This window comes from Thamnophis elegans, chromosome 13 (assembly GCF_009769535.1).
Source record: "Thamnophis elegans isolate rThaEle1 chromosome 13, rThaEle1.pri, whole genome shotgun sequence".
Lineage (NCBI taxonomy): Eukaryota > Metazoa > Chordata > Lepidosauria > Squamata > Colubridae > Thamnophis > Thamnophis elegans.
This window is the reverse complement of record NC_045553.1, coordinates 40537090-40560310: the sequence shown is the minus strand read 5'-3', so window position 1 is coordinate 40560310 and position 23221 is coordinate 40537090. Positions and strand designations below refer to the sequence as shown.

Here is a 23221-nt window from a genome sequence, read left to right as displayed (position 1 = left end):
CCACCTAGTGGTGGGTTGCTCATCCCATTCCAACCGGTACGATTGGAACAGGGCTGGCGACGTCCTCGTGCACGCGCGGAGTTCACGCATGCGTCTTAGCACCTGCGCGATGCTCCAACTGCTCGTAGAGAATCGCGCAGGCGCTGTATGTGCCATGCGCCTGCGTGGAAGCGCAAAAGCCTTCAAAGACTGGTAAGGAGCGCAGGCGGGCGGGTGGGCCCTTCGGTGTTCCCGGAAGTTACTTACTTCCAGGTTCACCGACCAACCGGTCCGCACGGACCACCGCAGACCGGTTGAAACCCACCCCTGGACCCACTCCTCTCCTAGAAAAATGAAATCATTTAGGAAATATTAAAAAGTCAGAATATTATAGTTCTCTGGGTGAGAAAAGGAGAAACATGTTTTAAAGACAAAGCAGCTTCCTGCCCCACCCACCTTTGTCAGTGGGCCGCCAGTCTATTCTACATAGCAAAGATCTACCTACTTCAGGCAGAGCCATAATAGGGATCCCAAAGCCCTTGCTTTATCTCACCATCCAGCAAGGCTCAACCAAACCTGGACTCAAAAGGCAGACAGCCTACAAAGTTAGCTAAGACACACACACACACCGCCCCGGGAGTCAGACAGCCAATGGATAGCCATTTCTTGGGACAGGAACAGGAAACTCCAAGACGGGGCCCCAGAGAGGGCATAAAACCAGGGCACTCTCAGCATCTCTTCCCTTTTATCTTCAAAATCCTCAAGGCACGTGAGCCTTTCCCCCCTCCCCACCCCCAGCATCTCAGACCATGTGGTCCTGTTCCACCATTAAACCATCTTTCTAAGCAGTCTCCATGTTTCCAGTGTCCTTTTCCCCACTTGGAACTGAACCTAGATGGACATTTCTTCCAACAGGAGAAGGGAGGGAGGGAGGAAGGAAAGAGAAAGAAAAAAGAGAAAGAGAGAGAGAGAAAGAAACAAAAGAAAGAAAAAGAAAGAAGGAAAGAAAGAAAAAGAAAAAGAAAGGAAGGCTAAGATTTGAAGCTGCAGCATAGCAATGTCTCCACAACGGAAAGAGGTCATACCTTATTTCCTAACACTAAAGCAAAGTGTGTCCTTGTGGGTAGCAACGGACAAGCCTAAGAAACAAGTTTTGGCTTGTTCTGCATTCACCTCCTTCTCCTACCCAACCTTAATCAACACACTGAAAGGCATCGCAAGTGGTTAAACCATCACCCAGCCTTTTTATTGGTTATGAGGAGAAAAGGAAGGATCCTTGTTTCATAAAGACAACACAATCAAAGACACAAAAGTCTCAGACCCCGTGTGTGTTCTTCATACTCCTCTGATTTCATTAGAGTTGGTTTCCTTTACCCTCCTTAGGATCAAATATTTGGGCAGTGCAGATGGTTATGTAAACAGGGGGTATCCCAACCATACCAACAATCTAATTCTTAATAATTTAACTGCTCCTGCACAGCTTCACAGTTTCACTGTCTTCTCCGTCATACAAAAGTCAGGAACGAATGGCTTGTAATCGAGTCTTGGTTCCAGGCTACGCGTTTTTATTTTATTCTCCCTTTCAACAGCTGCGTGTTCTCTTCTTTCACAGGCAACTTGGGGAGGAAGAAATATATCATAACGCCGAAAGAAATGTAAGCAACTGAAATGTACAGGAGAGATAAGACTCTGCCAATGGTTGTGTGCTCAGCAAACTGCTGAAAACCGGTCCACAATTGGGGGAGGGGGGGAAATCAATTAGGGGAGAGGTCTAGAAGAGGCTCAGTGTCCTTTTTTTTCTTCACGGGGTCCAGGAGAACGGTGGCGCCCTGAAATGTCTTGCCCGGGTTTCATTTAGATCTGAAACTCTGCAAAGCCTCGGCTTGTAGTATAGAAGGTAGAACTTCAAGGTGTACAAATAAACTTTTGCCCAAGATGCTCTTCGCGATTTGGGATGAAGGTTTCAAACGTCCCTCGTTGCTGCAAACCGAGTTCATGCCTTTTCGATGTGCAGGTCGCCGACCCCGTTGGTGTTGCTGGTGGCCGTAATGATGTATTGTGTGGTTTGCTGCTCGCTGGCCGTTTGCGAGTCCAAAGAGTCGGCGTGGACGGGTGTCTGAGACAAATCGACTTCCACGCCACTGGAAAGAGACAGGCTTGGCTTGACTTCCAGTTCGGGCTGACTTTCAGCAATGACATAATGCGTCTAGAGGAGGGGGGAAAAGAAACCCGCATAAATTCACTCTCGTTATACAAACTTATAGGACGTGGTGGCTCAGTGGCTAAGCTTGTCGATTAGAAAGTTTGGCGGTTCGAATCCCTAGCGCCGCGTAATGGAGTGAGCTCCCGTTATTTGTCCCAGCTTCTGCCAACCTAGCAGTTCGAAAGCATGTAAAAATGCAAGTAGAAAAATAGGAACCACCTTTGGTGGGAAGGGAACAGTGTTCCGTGCACCTTCAACATTGAGTCATGCCGGCCACATGACCACGGAGACGTCTGGCTCTTCGGCTTTGAAACGGAGATGAGCACTGCCCCCTAGAGTTGGGAACGGCTAGGACATATGTGTGAGGGGAACCTTTACCTTTATACATAAGCATTTCCTTTTTTTTTAAAGCCTTCAATTAGTACAGGTAATCCTTGACTTACAACCATTTGTTTGGTGACAATTCAAAGTTGAACAACAGCACTGAAAAAAGTGAGTTATGACTGTTTTTCACACTTATGACCATTGCAGCATCTCCAGGATCATGTGATAAAAATTCAGACACTTGGCAACTGACTCGTATTTACGACGGTTGCAATGTCACAGGTTCATGTGATTCCCTTTTACAACCTTCTGACGAGCAAAGTCAATCTGAAAGCCATGTTATTAACTTAATAACCGTGTTATTAACTTAATAACTGCATTGATTCACTTAGCAACTGCGGCAAGAGAGGTGGTGAAATGGGACAAAATTCACTTAACAATTATTCTCGCTTACCAGCAGAATTTTTGGGCTCAATTACGGTTGTAAAGCTCGCGCCCACGCAGGGGAGGCTAACCTGTCTGGCATAATAATGAAAATGCTCGTTTATCAATTATTGCTCCAAATAATTCAATAAAGCAGGCGCTTTGAAATAAATTCTTTGACCAACCCTGATTTGGAACAGGAGACATGTTTCCAATGTTTTATTTTATTTCTTAAATGTATATGCCACTCTCCGCAATTCTAGGCAGCTTGAAAATACTCTTATGCCGATTTCCAAACTATAGGTAAAGGTTCCCCTCATGCATATGTGCTAGAGGTTCCCAACACTAGGGGGCGGTGCTCATCTCTGTTTCAAAGCCGAAGAGCCAGCACTGTTCAAAGACATCTTGGTGGTCATGTGGCCAGCATGACTAAATAGCAATAGCAATAGCAGTTAGACTTATATACCGCTTCATAGGGCTTTCAGCCCTGTCTAAGCGGTTTACAGAGTCAGCCTCTTGCCCCCAACAATCCGGGTCCTCATTTTACCCACCTCAGAAGGATGGAAGGCTGAGTCAACCTTGAGCCAGTGAGATTTGAACAGCCGAACTGCAGAACTGCAGTCAGCTGAAGTAGCCTGCAGTGCTGCACTCTAACCACTGCGCCACCTCGGCTCAAATGCCGAAGATCCACGGAACCCTGTTACCTTCCCAGCAAAGGTGGTTCCTATTTTTCTACTTGCATTTTTTACGTGCTTTCGAACTGCTAGGTTGGCAGAAGCTGAGACAAGTAACAGGAGCTCACTCCGTTATGCGGCGCTAGGGATTCAACCCCCCTGAACTGTCAACCTTTCTGATCGACAAGCTCAGCATCTTAGCCGCTGAGCCACCGCATCCCTTTCTTTCCAAACTATTCGTATTCAAAAGCCTTGGCATATTTAATCATCTCAGTCACGGCTTCTCTTTTGCTTCTTACCTGGGAAACTGCTTTGACTTGTCCTGTAGTCACCGTTGTGACAGGAGGACCCACAGCTGTCTCTGCAATCACATACTGGCCCTGGGGGATAGTCATCATCTGAATCTCGGAGGCTGGAGTGGGGGAAAGATGAGAGAATCCCGTTCATTATCTCTAACAAGAGATGATTGACATGCTAGGGGTGTCCAACCTTGGCAACTTTAAGACCTGTCGAATTCAACTCCCAGAATAGAGAGTTGAATAGGGTCAGCATGTGTATTTGCGTAATTAAATGCAAAATTTCCCCATGGATCCTCCTCCTCCCCTTTTAATGACCCCATAATCCCTTGCAGGGTGGAGTCTGTGCAACTGAACGGAACTGAGCGTTTACTGGCCAGATGCTGTTCATGTCACCAATGCGGAGTTTTATTCAGCAGATATATTCTCATTGTGCCGAGAGAGAAAAATATCTGCCTCTCTAGGTTTGAATTCACAACCTCCTGATTGTGAGGCATAGGCTCCACCTCTAGGCTACACTGTGCCACTCCGAAATTGCCCCATGGATCAGAGGAGTGAATATGCGAGGTGGGTGGAGCCCAAAGCTAGAAAAAGGAAATCTTGCCTCAAAATATCAAGGAACTTGAGAGGTTTTGTTTCTCTTCGGATGTCTTCAACAATACTTCAATCAAATCATAGCTCAGAAATTGGGAATGAGCGGTGGTGAAATTCAAACTTTTTGTGGGCGTGGCTTGGTGGGTGTGGCGTGGCTTGGTGGGCATGGCAGGGGAAGGATACTGCAAAATCTCCATTCCCACCTCACTCTGGGGCCAGCCAGAACTGCTAGGTTGGCAGAAGCTGGGACAAGTAACGGGAGCTCACTCCGTTATGAGGTGCTAGGGATTCAACCCCCCTGAACTGCCGACCTTTCTGATCGGCAAGATCAGCATCTTAGCCACTGAACCACTGGCATTTGGCAGTTCTCCAAACTACTTAAAACTTCCACTGCCAGTTCTCTCCAAACTACTGAAAATTTCTGCTACCGGTTCTCCAGAACCTGTCAGAACCTGTTGGGTTTCACCCCCGGGAATGAGGGTGTTAAGTGGTTTTTACAGAGAGGCGAAAGAACGTCACTAAGCATATTTGGTACGTACGATAAGTGCGGAACGAGTTCCAGGTGTTGGGAAGGTAGGCTTGCTGGACTGAAGAACCTGCCTGTGGTTGACTTTGCCCGGAGGAAGTTGTCTGTATCTGGGATGGGCTGAGCTCCTGCTGAGTTGGTTGGGAAGGACTTAAGGGCTGGCTGCCCACCTGGAGTAACAAAGGAAAAGGCATTCCAGGAACTGAAGAACTGAACTTACTTGTTACTGGTCTAAAATTCCCATCTCTCACTCGTACACACAGAGCATTTCGATCAATAACCAAGAATGGCTCAATTCACTCATTTACAGAGTTTCATTTCAAGCTCTTCAGTTGAAAAGAGTGATTGGAAAATAAAACTACAAAGGCCAAAGCAAGCATTTCATTTCTACTCAAGATAACTTCAAGTGATCAAAGCCAGTGCATGGAAGAACATCCAAATAGTTGGCTAGAGTATTTCTAAACAAGTGGTTTAGAACCTGTGGCCGTGATGGCGAACCTGTGGCACAGGTGCCACATGTGGCACGCGGAGCCCTCTCTACGGGCACGCAAGCCATCGCCCAACTCAGCTCCACTGTGCGTGCGCCTCCCGCCAGCCACCTGATTTTCGTATCTGCTGCACATGCGGGAGACATGAACACATGCGCGTGGGGGCAGGTTCCCATGGTTTTGGTCCCAGGATGCTTCAGGGAGGCCTGCTAGACCCAAAATGGAGTGTGGGAGGTCACACACGTGTTTGGGGTTGCACCAGGGGTGGGTTCCTGCCAGTTCTAACCTCTTCTATAGAAGAGGTTCTACAAATCTACCGTGCCGTTTAGAACCGGTTCCAGCTCCCTCCCCCTGTCCGTCCGCACATCATCAAGATGAAGAGGGAGAGGAGGAATTCTGGGAGTTGAAGTCCACAAGTCTTAAAGCTGTCAAGTTTGAACACCCCTGGGGTTTTTTCCCTAAAGGCTTAGGGGTGCAAGGGTCTTGTAACTTGACAACTTTAAGACTTGCGTGCTTCAAATGCCAGAGTTCCCGAGCCAACATTTTGGTTGCTAAGCAATAGCGTTGTTAAGTGAGTTTCACCACATTTTACAAGTTGGCCACGCCCACCCAGTCACATGGCTGGCAAGCCACTCCCACCCAGTCACATGGCCAGGCAGCCACTCCCACAAAGCAGGCCACACCTACAGAAGAGGTTCTAAAAAATTTTGAAACCCATCACTGCGTTGCACGCATGTGCAGGGGTGGGGGCTGCATCGGGGGGGTGTGATTGTACACACATACACAGGGTGGTGGGGCACATTGCATTATGGGTGTGGGCACGTGCGTGCCACCACGCGAGAACGATTTTGACACGCAGGGACAAAAATGTTAGCCCTCACTGACCTAGGATCAAGGTTCTGCATTTTATCGAAATGTAAAAAAACATTTTTATGTTATGGTGGCACAGTGGTTAGAATGCCGTATTGCAGGCTATTTCTGCCGACTGCCAGCAGTTTGATTCTGACCAGCTCAAGGTTGACTCAGCCATCCATCCTTCTGAGATTGGTAAAATGAGGACCCAGACAGTGCTGACTCTGTAAACTCCTCAGAGAGGGCTGTAAAGCACTAAATGTTATTGCCATTGCTATCTCCAAAATAAAATTCTGTGCGCAGGACTTTGGGCTATTCCACTGGTAGCAATAACACTTAGACTTATATACTGCTTCACAGTGCTTTACAGTCCTCTCTTAAGTGATTTACCTTTAAGGAACCATCTTATTTGCTACCTGAAGCTGTCCATGCATCTTAGAAGAGCATGCACATATTATAAACCAACTGCATGGCCTACCTGTGAAGATGATGGGGCTGCAGAGGTTGGTTCGGTGACCTGGATATGCTGTACCTGGATAGCATGCTGGGTGTATGACTGAGGGTCATGTAGTTGGCCAACATCTACAGTGGAATGTTGGGTCTGATGAGGTGAGGTAGCCTAGGGATCAGGAGGAAACATGTTACGTCCAAGTTGACTTTAGAATTGCAGTCTCTGTGGTACAAGTCTTAAAAGTCAACCAGTACAGTTCTTTCTGCAAAAGTTCAGTTCCCTTGGGATGAATTGCCCAGAAGATCAAGAAGAAGCAGTTTTGTGCCCAACACCTGCTTTCCAGGTGTAACCCACATGACAGAGGATAAACCATCACTCAATGGCAAGGAACAGTTTTATATTCTCAAAGGCTTGGCTTCCACTTTTGGTATCTCTTCTAAGAAGCATGGCACAGCATATAGGAGAACAAACACATCTGGACAAGATTCAGCAGTCCATCTGCATGTAAAATACAAAGTCCACTCTTTTGAAGAGAGCGAAGTCCACATTTTGGACAGAGAGAACCGCTGGTTTGAAAGACGGTTCAAAGAAGCCATCTGTGTCGAAATCAAACAGTCCTCTCTCAACAGAGGTGGAGGGATACGATATCATCTATCTCCAGTCCTTTCAGCAAGTTCAAAAAAGGCTCCACACCCATTTGCACCCCTCAGGTGACCCTGAGGACACAGATAAACCTCCAAGTGGCCTCAACAACTCTCTAAAAGGACGCAAATGGAACAGCTGTCTGCAAGGAGTGTAAATCCTCCCTTTCCCCACCATCCATCCAGAGCTGAAGAAGCTTCTTGGAAGAGAAGTCAAACGTTTTCAGAGAAAAACAAGCAAGTCCAGTTGCCTCCTGAAAAAAGCACCTTTGGGACAAACCATCACCTGGATGTCTTCGCAGACTCTTGCTAAGGAGCTCTCAATTCACAGAACACTTTTTGTAATACGGATTGCTACTTAGAAACTGTCCCTGTTGTGTCCTGGTTGGACTTAATCTAATCTTGCCTTGCCCCACCCAGATCCTGGTTAGACCCTTTGATGTTCTTCCTGGAAATAACTGCTATTCCTTTGTTATTTAGCTTCCTGAGATGCTCAGCGCCCTTAGCTGCCACAAGCCGGTCCTCTGCCTTCTAGGAAATCCAAACGCAACTCAAACACCACTCACCTGAGCCACTTGTACAACCTGCAACTGTATGTGTTGGGGTTGTTGCAAGCCAGCTGTGGATTGCGATACAGGAATATACTGAATGCGTGGAAAATCACCCTGCGAGGTTCGGTAGTCAGTGGTCAGAGTCTGGGACAGCTCCGTCATGGCTTGAGTCAACAGATCCGATGTCTTTACAAGGGGGAAAACGGGGAAAGGGAGACTGTTATATAGTTTAAATCAGGAGTGTCAAAACTCGATTTCATTTAGGGCTGCATCAGGGTTCTGTTTGATCTTGGGGGGGGGGGAATGGCTGGGGTGGGAGTGGCCAGCTCGACATCACTGCCAGTGAAAATGGGCTCCTGTGCTCCGTTTTCGGCTGCGACAGCCTCCTGCAACCCTCTGCCAGCAAAACATAGCTCCCAGGGGCTGCCTGTGGCTCTCCCTAGCTCCATTTTCGCTGGCAGGGGCACTGCGGGCCAATCCTTCACTGTTTCCAGGGCGGCACCAGATCTAAGTATCCCATGGGACGGATCCGCACCCCGGGCTTTGAGTTTGACATCCCTTGTTTAAATTGTATATATACATCCTAGCAGTGGTGGGAGTCAAAAACGTAACAACCGGTTCTCTGCACTAATGACCGGCTGAGTAGGCGGGGCTCAGTGGTCATGTGACTGGGTGGGCGTGGCCAACTCAACATCTCTCAGGTCGATGGGCGCTTTGCCTTAGCTATTACTATGTAATTGTCAGGCCTGCAGCCGATTCTTCTTGAGATCTTTGGCCTGCCACACTAATCTTCTATTCTACTATGCTATTTCATTAGTGGGGAATGGGGAGGGGGAATAGTAAGGAGTAGAATGTGATGTTGTCAAAATAAAATTCCTTTCTAGAATCCAAGGTCATCCTTTGTCTCTGCACCTCTGCACCTCTGCACCTGACCGGAACTGGATGGGTGGAACTGCCAGCATGGCAGTGGGAGATTTGACCATAGGGTGGACTTGTGGGTGTGGGGGCAAGATCATGAACTTTCAACTGGGTGGGGAAAACCGGGAAGCTTTCAGATTCGGGTTTTCCCAAATGTGCCAACATGGCTCTCTTAATAAATTGGAACTTTGAGCAATACTTTGCCTTGGACTCTGATTTACTTTGGGATGCTATTTGGAACTCTGACATTAACCTGAATAAGGTAATGAGGGTTAACCAGAGAGGCAGTTTCTGTAAGCAGGGCAATAAAGATTAGGCTAGAAACAACACCAGAATGTTTCCTTCCTTCCTGCCTTCCTTACAGGATTAGCCCTGCAAAGTGGAAAAAAACAAAATGAGATTTCTTCCAACAACCGGTTCCCCCAACTGTTTAGAAAGTTAACAACCGGTTCTCCCGAATAGGTGTGAACTGGCTGAATTCCACCACTGCATCCTAGTATCTAAAGGGGGGGGGGGGAAACCACCCTAATCTGTTGGCCTTTTCTGGCTATTTTATTTGACACTATCTTCCAAATACTGAACATCCCTGAATTCTTACCACAACGGTCTCCCCCGAAGTGCTATCAGCAGTTAGGACAGTGGGAGTGGCACTAATTACTGCGGTTGTGAGTGGCACGTGTATTGTGTTCGTTGGGATCTGAGGATATTCCGGGTGCTTCTTGCGAATGTGTTGCACCATCTTGGTCTGTGCAGAAGTAGAAAGAAGGAATGTTATTATCGGATGATAAGAATATCAGCTTGGATTGTGGACATCTTCCTCAGTTAGGTCAAAATATAGTCAGCAGTCCATACATGGAGATCATCCTAAATTTACTGTTTCTCTTAGTCTGGCATGAAGTCTTCTTTTTTCTTTGTCAAAAGTTTTTTTTATATATTTTAGTGATACATATAATATAATCCAAAGTATACCAGTACATCTTAACAAGCATTTTTGAGTATTCAATAATATATCAATTCCTTTTGCATTAAGTCTCTTCAATTTTTATTTGCTCTTCTGCTTTCCATGCACCATATTATTAGTCTATTTCATCTTCAGCTCTCCTCCTCTCCTTCTCTTCTCCTCCCTACCTTCTTTCTTCCCTCTACCCTCTCTCTCTTCTCTACTTCCCCTTGCTCTCTCCCTCTCCTCTCTTTCCACACCTTCCCGCTCTCCTACTCTTTCCCTCCCTTCTATTTCCCTCTCCTGTCTCCTTTCTCTCTCTTTCCCTCTCTTTATCGCCCTTCCATTCTCTATTTTACATGGTGTATTTCCGCCTTTTAGCAAACCCCATTTAATATCAATGGCATTAATAATTGTATTCTCAAAGAAAAAAAAATATTTTCCATATTGCTAGTTTTTCTTTTAGAGGTATACCTTTATACGAATTCCATTTGTTTCCCCTCTCCCTGTAACAACCTCGTTTTTGGATGCAGTGCAAGACAGATTCAAATTTCCCGCTATCCTCATAATGCTGTTACATACTTTTACATCATTAAGCGCCCCTATTTTATCTTACGATTTTAACTATATATTATTAGGCGTATTTCCCTCCATTTCCCCCCTCTCCTCTAATAACTTTCCGAACTAATGTTTTTCTTGTTCGTAACCTGGCATAATCATTTCACCTTCCATTATTAATAGCAATAGCAATAGCAGTTAGACTTATATACCGCTTCATAGGGCTTTCAACCCTCTCTAAGCGGTTTACAGAGTCAGCATATTGCCCCCAACAATCTGGGTCCTCATTTTACCCACCTCGGAAGGATGGAAGGCTGAGTCAACCCTGAGCAGGTGAGAGTTGAACAGCCGAACTGCTGAACTGCAGTCAGCTGAAGTAGTCTGCAGTGCTGCATTTAACCACTGTGCCACCTCGGCTCTTTAATACATATCAGCTAACCTACTATCTTTATTCACCTTAATTAGTTTACTTTTGATTCTTTTTTTGCTTGCAATCCTTTCTATACCATGCACACGTATTACATTTCAGTGTTACGGTTAAATTAAAGTTCACAATAGCATATGCTTTACAAACATTGGCATGAAGACTTGACTTCTCAGCTCTGAACCACAAACTTGGAAAATGGTTTTAGGAAGATTGAGCTTCAAGGTGTTCAGGCACCGTCTTGCCAGGATTGAATGAGTCCGTCCAGTCCGATCTACAGAGAAGCTGCTGAGAATTCCCCCCTCCCCCTTTAAGACGTACTGAATGCCAGGGCTGCTGCTCTGTGCTAGACCCTCACCCTGAAATACATTTTTCCCAAAGTCCCCTTGCATTTTGCAACCAGGTGAAAAACTGTAACATTTCACTAAGACTTTGGCCCTAGGTGAATGTGGGTATCCACCACGGGAAATGTTTTAGAACTGTCTTTCTTGATTCCATCAATCTCTTTATTGTCTGTCTTTGGATTTTCTGTGGTCTGCTGTTTGCTCTCCAGAGGACATTAGAATTGGGGGCCATTTACAAATAGTGTTAGACAGACAGACAGATAGCAATAGCAGTTAGACTTATATACCACTTCGTAGGGCTTTCAGCCCTCTCTAAGCGGTTTACAGAGTCAGCATATCGCCCCCCCAGTCTGGGTCCTCATTTCACCCACCTCGGAAGGATGGAAGGCTGAGTCAACCTTGAGCCGGTGAGATTAGAACCGCTGAACTGCAGATAACAGTCAGCTGAAGTGGCCTGCAGTACTGCACCCTAATCACTGCGCCACCTCGGCTCTTTAAAGATAAATCTTTAAAGCTAGTTCCAGCACTATGCGAAGAAGTCCGGCAACCATTGCTCAACTGCTGTCAAGGGAGCTATAGGGAAATAGTTTGGGTGATAAATAACGGGAACCCTCTCAAAAGAAGCTCCTTTAATTACTAGAAAAAGTTACATAACTTTAAGGAGTAGTTGTGGAAGCAATTCTATGGAAAGTTCAAGCTCACAAGAAAATCTTAGCTCTTGAAGATACTAATACTGAGAGAAGGTCAATTGCATACAGCTTGAATATGGAAATGTGAGAAGTGTAAACCATGGAAGACGATCTTTTAAAATTCAGTGAACTTAGATGGACCACTTTAAACGAGGTGATTGTATTTTCAGAAAACAAGACTATACAATGGGAAGAAATGACAGCCGTGCTTCAAAAGGGATATGGCTTATATATGCTCAGCTGCAGCCTATTTTTTTTTTTAAAAAAAACGGAAGTGGTGAGGAGACATCCAATGAATACTCATATTACATAAGGTAAAGGTTTTCCTCGCACATATGTGCTAGTCGTTCCTGACTCTAGGGGGCGCTGCTCATCTCCGTTTCAAAGCCAAAGAGCCAGTGCTGTCCAAAGACATCTCCGTGGTCATGTGGGCGGCATGACTAAACACCGAAAGTGCACGGAACGCTGTTACCTTCCCACCAAAAGTGGTTCCTATTTGTCTACTTGCATTTTTTACGTGCTTTCGAACTGCTCGGTTGGCAGAAGATGGGACAAGTAACAAGAGCTCACCCGATTGCGCAGTGCTCAGGATTCGAACTGTCGAATTGCCGACCTTTCTGATCGACAAGCTCAGTGTCCTAACCACTGGACCACTGTGTCCCTCCCATATAAGTATATGCAATTACTACAGGATTTTTTTAAAAAAAAAATAGCTAGGGTGAAGTAGGTATGTGAAAATATCTGGGTGTTAGGCACATATCCGCAATACCTTACTGCTATACTGCTTGGAACAGTGAGGACAACAAACAGGCGGCGTGGCGATGGTTCCGGTCAGCTGGGTGTGCGTACTCAGCATTGGATCTGGCTCTCCTGGTCCTGCTGGACGCAACTTTCGGATACTGGGAGGAAGTTCTGCACCTGGGTGGTTTTTCAAAATGTGGGCCTTCCGTTTGCTGGCACTCTTATAAACCTAGAAGAGAAAGATGAATCAATGACCCTAGAACCACTTCCTTTAAAAAAGTCCCGTGTTAGACACCCAGCCAACTGTTGTGGACCGCCAGTGGCAGACGATTCGGACAGTGAGGAGGTTGGGGAGGAACATGGGCCAGTCTTGGAGTCTGGGGAAGGCTCTGATGAGGGCTCTGTGTCGGAGGCAGAGAGGGGACCAGGGCCGTCTGACAGTTATCAGCTGCCTTCGAAGTCAGACATCAGTGAGGCAGACAAACAGCTGGAGCCTGTTCCCAGTGTGCGCATGCGCAGAGCTGCCAGACGAAGGGAACAGCTAAAGAACAAGGGTCGACTTGGGAGTAAGGCCACAGGTGGATGATGGATGACCCCTGCCAGAGAAAATAAAAGAGGAGCAAAAGGGGACGGGTGTTTGCAGGAGACAATTAGTTCATTCCCGCATTCTTGCCAAGTATTGCATCGTCTGAAAGATATCGGCCTGGCCACTCCAAGCCCGATAAAGATTGGTAATTGTGAACTATCTTGAAAGACTGTGGGCCGAGACTTTGCTGGAGAGGAGTTCACTGTAAATTAAATAAAAGGGGTTTATCGGGACGAGGACTTGGCTTCGTGCTGCTGGGGAAGCCGAGGTCAGAACACCAACTGCAAGGAAACGCTTGGATAACAATTTCTACTTCCACCAGGTGTTATGTGGCAACTAGGAAACAGATTGACTGCTTGCTTCTTTCTATGTTTACACCGATAGACGTGTTAGGAAGCTACGAAGCAGCAAGAAAATAATGAGTTCTGGAGCTGCATTTCTTGTAATAAAACAAGGTCTCATATTTGTTCTCTGCTTGAATTAATGCAGAGGTGCGATCACGCTAGTTCTGGTTTATATCTGTAGCTATGCCACAATTGCTTTGTGAAAGAGGCCACTTCATAGATATCTCTCATCGGCTCATCTTCTCTTTCTCTTGTTGTGATAGCCGGAAATAGTATTCAGCCGGTTCGTACAGGTTCACCCGAACGAGTAGTTGAAATCCTGGGTGGGCCCACCTACCCACACTGGCTGTATGCCATCCTATTTAGGCACGTTTTCAAGCCGTGTTCATGCGTGCAAGCCACACACATGATTAAAGCACATGGGTGGAAGGCTGAGTGCATGCACGGATGGGGCGCGTGCACTCACACATGTGCAAACCGGCCGGGAAAGTAAGTGAATGCCACCCTTGGTGACAACCAATGATAGTTCAAAGGAAGTTAACTGCCTCGGAAGAAGTAAAGAAGTAAGATAATAATTTCTCTTTTTGGTTCTTCTGAGCAAATAATAAATCGATATGAAGGAAGTAAATCCCCAGATTGGTTACATTTAATTCCATGTACAGGCAGTCCTTGAATTACGACCACAATTGAGCCCAAAATTCATGTTGCTAAGTGAAACATTTGTTAAATGGGTTCGTCCTGTTTTACGATTTTTCTTGCCACATTTGTTAAGGGAGTCACTGCAGGCATTAAATTAGCCACCTGGTTGTTGACTTCGCTTGTCAGGAGGTCACAAAAGGGGATCACGGGACCCCCCCCATGCACTGCAACCGTCATAAGTGTGAATCAGTTACCAAAGAATCCGAATGTGAATCACGTAACCAGGAATGGTCATAAGTGTGGAAAATGGTCATAAGTCACTTTTTTCAGTGCCGGTGTCACTTCAAACAGTCACTAAGTGAACCGTTGTAAGTCGAGGACTAGCTGTACACAACCGAGATGGAGATGGGTTCGTTACATACCTTATCACAGTACTGACAAAAATAATCTCTGTTAGGTTTGATGATAGGCAGAGTTAGTTCTGGAACTTCTTCTATTTTCATATCCGGATGTCTTTTTGATAAATGATTCACCTAAAATAATAATTTAAAAAAAGGAAAGCACTTTAAAAAAAAGGCATTAGAGCCACAAAATGGACCATGGTTTTATGTTACAACGAAAAATCCTATATTTAGTTTCTTGCAACAAGAAGGCATAGAGATCCAGGAATCCTAAAGCAAGGAGACTCACCAATTGGAAGTGTGGTCCATCACACATTCGCAAAAATACGAATTCCCACTCAACGGTCAATATAGTATTAAGTCATTAAATCAGGGGTGTCAAACTCGATTTCGTAAGAGGGCCGTAGCAGGGTTCTGTTTGACCTCAGGGGGTGCAGGGGGCGTGGCCAGGGGATGTGGCCAGCTCAACGTCACTCACCGAGGCTCCGTTTTTGGCTGCAACGGCCTCCTGCAGCCCTCTGCCAGCGAAAATGGAGCTCTGTTTTCGCTGGCAGGGAGCTTGCAGAAGGCCGTTGCGGCTGAAAACGGACCCTGGCTGGGCTGCGCGCAGCTTCCTCAAGCTCCATTGTCACTGGCAGAGGGCTGCAGGAGACCATTGCGGCTGAAAACAGAGCCCCTCCTGAGCGTCGTTTTCACTGCTGAGGCACCGCGGGCCGGGCCATCACTGTTTTCAGGAAGGGGCCAGGGGCCAGATCTAAGCGATTCCGCCCCATAGGCCATGAGTTTGACACCCCTGCATTAAATGGAGTCTACTCTGAACGCGCTCTGCAAATTCAGATGCACCATCGTTGAAAAAAAAAATCAAATTTAAGACAAGAAATACCGTATATACTCAAGTATAAGCCGAGTTTTTCAGCCCACTTTTTGGGCTGAAAAAAGCCGCCTCGCCTTATACTCGAGTCAGTGAAAAATTTGCCCGAAATGGAGGAGAAAAAGGGGCAGGGCCATGCCGCTGGGTGACGCTCGTGAATGGCCCGGCGCCCCTGTGAGTTTCCCCTCCCTGTGTCAGTTTGCCGCACAGCGCGCACCGCACCATCCCCCCTCCTCACGTTCTAATGTAATGCAGGGCTGTCTTACGATTCCCCTTCCTCCCCCTCCTGCTGCTCTGCAACGATGTCACACCTCCTCTGGTACAGTGATCCAATGATAGGAATCACTGTGCCGTGTGTCATAGGAGGTGGGACATCGCTCCCGCGGCTGCACGGGACATCATTACCGGTAGCTGCTGCATTTCCCACCCTAGGCTTATACTCGAGTCAATAACTTTTCCAGTTTTTTGTGGTAAAATTAGGTGCCTCGGCTTATATTTGGGTCGGCCTATATTCCAGTATATACGGTATATAAATCCACTGGAATAAATACTCATGATTTTTTAAAGCTAACAGAATAAGGGGGAAAAAAATCTCCCTTTTAAAAAGTACAAAGAAAATGCACCTCTGCCCTCTTCCTGGACCTCGTGCTAACCTGCCAATTTCACATCTGTCTTATCCCCATTCAGTTGTCAGCAAAACTAAAACACCCATAGAACAGGGTGGACTCGGAGCATTTACCGCTAAACATATAATTGTTTATTGGTTGGGCACACAGTGGATTTTTCTGGGCCTCTGGCAATTTGTTTGTTTGATGAACAGGTTGAACTCTTGGCTGTTTTCAGCTCTTTGTGAACCTACTCACATCATGCTACAAATAATGCTTTGTTTAGAAGTCAAGTATTCCTCTTGTTTCTCAGGCATTGATTATTTTAATAAATAATATGGTGGCTGGATGGGGTATAGTATGAGGATCTCAAGATCCAAACTTCCAATCCATGGTCAGATGTCTTAAATCCTCCTCTTAAATCTAACCATTGGCACAGGGTATTTGTGAGAATACTGCAGAAGAAGCTCCAATGTTCCTAGGAAGGACGGGAGCACATGTGCCATAAATTCATAGAAGCAATATTTATGAGAAATAACAAAGGGTGTTTCTGTAAGAATGCAATTTTGCTTGATATTCCTATAATCCTTGCTCCAAATATGGGATGGCCAAATTAAGCATGGTTTTCCGCTGACAGCAGAGGAAAACAATGGTTCATTTTCAAGAGCCTTTTCAACTCCAAAAAGAACTTGATTCTGCATGCAGTCTCAGCTCTTGAGATTGTCCATCCTTGCTCATAATTAAAAAAATAAACCCTTCAAGCTCACACAAAGAATGCTTTTATAAAATGGTGTTTAATTCATAGACAGCATATGGTAGTTTGGTGGTTAAAGACATGGGTTTGAGACCCGAGTGCTACACGACAGGATGAGCTCCCGTCACGTGCTCCAGCTCCCGCCCACCTAGCAGTTCGAAAGCATGCAAATGCAAGTAGATAAATAGGTACCACTTTGGTGGGAAAGTAATAAGCATTCCATGAGTCTTGGCATATAGTCGTGCTGGCCACTGTCCACCCTGAAGCTACCCCCGCAGAGATTCGGACCCTCACCTCTCTCCAGGCCTTCCGAAAAGCCGTTAAAACCTGGCTGTGTCGGCAGGCCTGGGGTTGATGAACTCCCTTCCCCTCTCGACTTGTGTGGCTGTTGGCTATTTTAAATGCTTGTCTTGTATTTTTGTGTTCCCTTTCCCCCCTTGAGTTGTTCGCCGCCCTGAGTCCCGCTGGGAATAGGGCGGCATATAAATAAAACAAATCTCAATCTCTACCCTCACCGAGGCCATTTTTTAAGCTTCAGCGTCACCACACTGGAGATGAGGAATAGAGACAGTTGGGCTTTTGTAGCCAAAACAAAATAGTTTCTCCTGTGAACCAAGGACATTCCAACAACTGGCTGGAGAGAGGAGGAGGAGAGAAGTAACCAGGCAACCGGCCAGCACCTTGATTGGACAACGTGACTTATTGTTTTGTGGGAAAGGGAAACTTTCACTTTTTAAAGACGTGAAAACCGTGGGAACTCTCAGAGTCGGTTTTCACACCAGCCTGTGCCGATATGATATCTCCAAGTAAAACAGTCCTGTTGGCTACGGGTGTATTACTTGGAACGCTGACGACTACGGAAAAGGTCTTCAGACAACATTGAATCCCTCAGCTGGGCAACAAGAGACGAGCAGATGCCCCAGAGTTGGGCAGGGGAAACCTTCACCTTTAAATAGTGGAGATTCACAGGCTAGGATTGTGTGAGGAGTCTGGAATATCTTAACTAACCAGCATGCCTCGTCGTCGGAAACCCATCATGCACAAGCGACACTTGAACATAAAACTCTCATAATCCGTAGAGGCGATCCGGGGCTTGAAGGCTTTGGAGCGACTGATTCGGTCGGCTTTTTTGGCTTCTCTTTCTGGATTGTGCATTCTCTGCATGTGTTCTCGCAATTTATCTTTTCTCTGGGGGTGGAGGATGGGGGAAGAATCAAAATAATGGGAAAGAAGAATGAGTAGAGAGAAAAGGGAAATGCATGGTTACATTGGAAATGTAAAAGTTGACCTCTAAAGCAAATTAATCATGAATAAAAGCAACAAAATATATTCGTTAAAACGTCCGCTGAATTTGTTCGGATAACAGGATTTTAATCAAGCAATCCACGATGCTCACAAAAATATTAAAGAAATTGTGATCGGATTTATGACCGGAATCCTTCCAGTCGTAAAGACACTTAAGATAAATTAATGCATATTTAGATTCATTGAGGAATATAAATTGAGATGATTATGACTGTAAGGGGAATGGTATAGAAAAAGATACATTTACATCTTCAAAAGATATTAAAACATATAGCAAATGCTTCCTTTGCAAATTTCAGTTCACTGTTAAGACATCTCTAAATTATAAAAGATCGACCTATGGGTTCTTCATATAGTCTAGAAATCCAATTTCCAGAATTCCACATCGTTGTCCATGCCTCACAAGGCTGTTGGTCAATGAAATTTCCCATTCCTGATCTCTCGGTAAGAATCCTAAGTGTGCAACAACACAAACAGGTCTGGGATAGTGCCTTCCCAGTGTTGGGATTCACAAATGTGACCGTGCGCGCTCCCTACGCTCGCGCACACCGCTTTCTGCGGTAGGTGGGCGGAGCCTCCAGCAGCAGCCGCTACTGGTTCACCCGAACCGATAAGAACCAGCAGATTACTACCACTGTGCCTTCCATTGGAGGCTTCATACTGCTGACTCACTCATCTGTAATGTATTTTAAATGTGTCTTTCCATTACGCCAAACCATTTGCTCCCAATCTGCTAATCCAAAACACGACCCACACACTTGCGCACAAGCATCAGGCAAGAAGGCGCGTATCATTTGTGCCAAATTCAGCATGAGTTAGGTGTTGACAGATGGCTTATCTTCTGAAAAAGAGAGCCTTACCAGCCATGTCAACCTATTATTGCTTCCTACATAAGAAGAACCTGTTAAAAGGGGTGAGTAACTTTACCAACTTTAAGACCTGCGGACCAGAGGTGGTATTCAGCCAGTCCTAACTGGTTCTGGAGAACTGGTAGTGGAAATTTTGAGTAGTTCGGTGAACCAGCAAATACCACCTCTGGCTGGCTCCGCCCCCATCTATTTGCTGCCTCCCAAGTCCCAGCTGATCGGCGTCCCAGCTGATCGGCTGGGTCTTCTTCAGGGGTGGGTTTCTGCCAGTTCTAACCTCTTCTATAGAAGAGGTTCCACAAATCTACAGTGCCTTTTAGAACCAGTTCCAGCTCCCTCCCCCCGCCCGTCCGCACATCATCAAGATGAAGAGCGAGAGGAGGAATTCTGGGAGTTGAAGTCCACAAGTCTTAAAGCTGTCAAGTTTGAACACCCCTGGGGGTTTTTTTCTAAAGGGTTAGGGGTGCAAGGGTCTTGTAACTTGACAGCTTTAAGACTTGAGTGCTTCAAATGTCAGAGTTTCTGAGCCAACATTTTGGTTGCTAAGCAAGAGCATTGCTAAGTGAGTTTCACCATATTTTACAAGTTGGCCATGCCCACCCAGTCACATGGCTGGCAAGCCTCTCCCACAAAGCAGGCCACACTTACAGAAAAGGTTCTAAAACATTTTGAAACCCATCACTGGTCGTCTTATGTTGCCCTGCACAGGAGAACAGAGCTGAAAAGCAAGTTAGTGGAGTTGCAAGGGAGTGGAGATTTTACAGTATCCTTCCCCCAGGTGTGGGGAGGGAATGGAGATTTTACAGTATCCTTGCCCTGCAGTGGGTGGAAATGGAGATTTTAAACTATCCTTGCCCTGGAGTAGGAGGAAATAGAGATTTTACAGTATCCTTGCCCTGAGTGGGGAGGGAATGGGATTTTGCAGTATTCTTCTCATGCCATGCCCCCCCCCCCAAGCCAAGCCACGCCCACAAGAGCCACACCATACCCACAGAACCAAGAGTAAAAAAAATTGAATCCCACCACTGCTGCGGACTTCAACTCCCAGAATTTCTGAGACAGCATTCTGGGAGTTGAAGTCCGCAGGTCGTAAATATTGCCACAGGTACCCATCCCTGATCTTTGGAGGTACTACCTTAAACTGTTTGCCGCAGGTGGAGCACAAGAAGTCCTTGCGATCGGAATGCCGCAACATGTGAAGTCGCAGCTTGTCAGGCCGACAGAAAGCCTTGTCGCATTCTGTGCACTGGTAAATCTTTTCCGAATGGAAGCTGCGGACGTGCTTTTTCACCTGGTTGGGAACAGTCAATGGGAAAATCCATTTCAAAACTTACGCAGACGATTTCCCCCATGTTGAAAATGATCTCAGTAGAAAGAAAAGAAGGTGTAACTTACAAATTGAGAGGAATTTGTAGACTTATTGCAGACTAGCTGGATACCCATGCTCCGCTACGAAGCTATGTGATTGGGCTTGATAAATCGACATAGCTTGAAAATTAATGAGCCTCTCCTCTCCCCTTCTCTCCCTCAGGCTTGCCCCACCGAAGACTCTCCTAACTTATCCCCAGCTCTCCTTCAGGATGGCCCCATTGATCCTCTCCTCTCCCCTTCTCTCCCTCAGGCTTGTCCCATAGAGGCCTCTCCTATCTTATCCTCTTTTCTCCCTCAGTCTAACTCAACACAGATCGGATGAGTCACAGGCTGGCCACGTCCACACCCAAGTGGCAGTTGGAACAGAGTTCTTTCAAGCTGGGAAGGGGGAGTAGAATGTCTAACTCCTTAGCATCAGAGTGTGTTAATAATAATATAAGAAATACTAATGATCTGATGGTCATTTTGAGAAATCCTTTCATAACGAGCACCTAGAAGCCAGGAGGAACATACGTGCCAAATTTCAAGTTTGTAGGCTTTACAGTTCTGGAGATTTTGTAATGCTGCAGGAGTGGTATTTCTCATAGATAGATGATAGATAGATGATAGGTAGGTAGGTAGGTAGGTAGGTAGGTAGGTAGGTAGGTAGGTAGGTAGGTAGATAGATAGATAGATAGATAGATAGATAGATAGATAGATAGATAGATAGATAGATAGATAGATAGATAGATAGATATGGATGGATTTGATAGATAGAGATAGATAGATGATAGATAGATAGATAGATAGATAGATAGATAGATAGATAGATAGATAGATAGACAGACAGACAGACAGACAGACAGACCACACACACACTTCAATATAAAGGAACAAATTGCATGAAACAGCACCCATAAATGACGTTATTGTTGATCCTCCACCAAACTCACCTGGATAAAATCCGGAAAGCGTTTTTTGCAGGTAGGACAGGTGAAGCAGCCATCGTTAATATGGATGGCCACGTGATCTTTCAGCAGGTCTAAGCGGTCAAAGGACTCAGGGCAGAAAATGCAGGAGTAAGTCTTCTGGTCCAGGTGGAACTTCATATGACTTTCCAGGGCGCTGCTATTAATGAAGCCTTTGTTGCAGATATCACAGGTCAAAGGACAATTTCCTTCCCGTCCGTGGAACCTTAAATGTTGGTCTAACTTGTCCTTGTCACGGAACGCCTTTCCACAATGCAGGCATTTGAACGGACGGAATGACTTCCGGATGAATAAGTGCTGGAGGGCTGCGTTCTGAAATGATACGTCCAAGAACGGGAGAGGTTAACTAGCCAGGGTAGCAAGGAGATTACATGGCAACAAACATCTCTAAGGCCTGTAAACCATCTATCTGTGGTGTAAAGAGAAGAGAACAGAGTCAATAGGTTTGCCCAAAGATGTAACATGCTATATTGAAAAATAATTGCAAGAAGGATATAACACACGAATGAACAATTGGACTCTTAATTATTGGAAAAAAAGTAAAGACACTTTAAATCAGTGGTCACCAACTGGTGGCCCATGGACCACTGATGGTCCGCAAGAAAATTTTGGTGGCCCCCAAAAAATTTATTTGCATTTTTATGTTGCACTAAATCAGGGGTCCTCAAACTACGGCTCTTCGGCCTGATACGTGGAATGAACGTTTGTGTTGCCGCAGAGAGTCCCCCCCTTTGGGGTCTTTTTGTGCAGGTCAGAGGGGAGCAGAAATTCCAACTTGGGGTCTGCTTCAGCCTCTCGGTGTGGGGCTCTGGGCGAAGGCTGAAAGGAAGCTCCACTGGTGGCAAAGAACCGGAGGGCCTCATTCCAGTGGGACTGTATCATGGCCTGGAACTGGCTGATTATCTCAGCCTGCTGAGCCTCCAGGCGCCGGTACCTGGCCTTCCACTCCCACAGGTCTTCCCTCTGCTTGGAAAGCCTATGCTCATAGTCCTCAGTGAGGTGCTTCGGCTGAGCCTCCTTCTCGGCCAGATCCAATTTGAACTGAGCCAGCTGTTTTGCCAACTCTTTCTCGTGGTGACTGCTTAGTTCCAACAACCGCTTCCTGTTGGGGCCCTAAGGAGCCTGGGCGGGCAGGCGAGGAGTGGCTGGGAGGGGAGAGGTGAGCAGAGGCCGATGAGGCGCCCCACGACGTGAGTTACATCAAGTTTGCCACGCCCATCCAGTCACATGACCTCCTAGCCACACCACCCAGCCAATCATTAGGCAGATCACATTAGTGATCCGCGGGATTTCAAATTATGAATTCAGTGGTCCCTGAGGTCCGAAAAGTTGGGGAACCCTGCTTTAAATTAGGAAAGAATATCAGGTATGGCAACTGTTTGGAGATTTAACTTTCTTTCTCTTTACAAAAAATGACATTTCCCCTTAAATGTACAAAAATGTGCAAAACCCTGTTATTTACTCAGAACACAAAAGCAGAACAAAAGACTGCAGTATCACTTAGGGAAGTATTTACTTATTCATTTGTTCGTTTTATTAAATTTATATGCCACCCCATCCCGCTGTTGAATATTAGAAAGTAATAACGATTCTAGCATATGACCTTCAAATATTCTTCATATGAACTTTAGTTTTAGTTTTTTTCTTTTCTTTTTCTTACACATACATGAAACTAAAATATTCCACAAATTTCTCTCGTCTCCACCTAGATTGATTTCAGTTGGAATCATTCTATTTTAGACTTGGGGGTGGGGGGGAGTCGGACAGTTTGCACAGCTGGTGTGGCAGTCTTAATTTCAAATGTCCTACATGCTTCGGTAATTAAACGGGGGTGTTTGATGTCAGCGAAGAATTTGACGGGAGCTATTTCTCCACTGTTTTACAGGAAATCTGCA

General features: G+C 45.9%; 1 protein-coding gene across 3 annotated transcripts in view; it reads right to left on the bottom strand.

The window, feature by feature from the left end:
* Positions 1-1200: 1200 nt before the first annotated feature.
* Positions 1201-23221, bottom strand: part of PRDM10 (PR/SET domain 10) — a 56196-nt gene continuing 34175 nt past the window's right edge. For all 3 annotated transcript variants that reach the window (XM_032229261.1, XM_032229262.1, XM_032229263.1), the window contains exons 12-22: positions 21291-21638; positions 20123-20278; positions 17825-18004; positions 14608-14718; positions 12645-12845; positions 9519-9665; positions 8018-8188; positions 6838-6978; positions 5033-5189; positions 3903-4015; positions 1201-2185 (exon numbers count right to left, since the gene is read on the bottom strand). In XM_032229261.1, coding sequence (XP_032085152.1) covers positions 1973-2185; positions 3903-4015; positions 5033-5189; positions 6838-6978; positions 8018-8188; positions 9519-9665; positions 12645-12845; positions 14608-14718; positions 17825-18004; positions 20123-20278; positions 21291-21638 — 1938 coding nt within the window. In that variant the 3' untranslated portion in view covers positions 1201-1972. The remainder of the gene's footprint in view (positions 2186-3902; positions 4016-5032; positions 5190-6837; positions 6979-8017; positions 8189-9518; positions 9666-12644; positions 12846-14607; positions 14719-17824; positions 18005-20122; positions 20279-21290; positions 21639-23221) is intronic.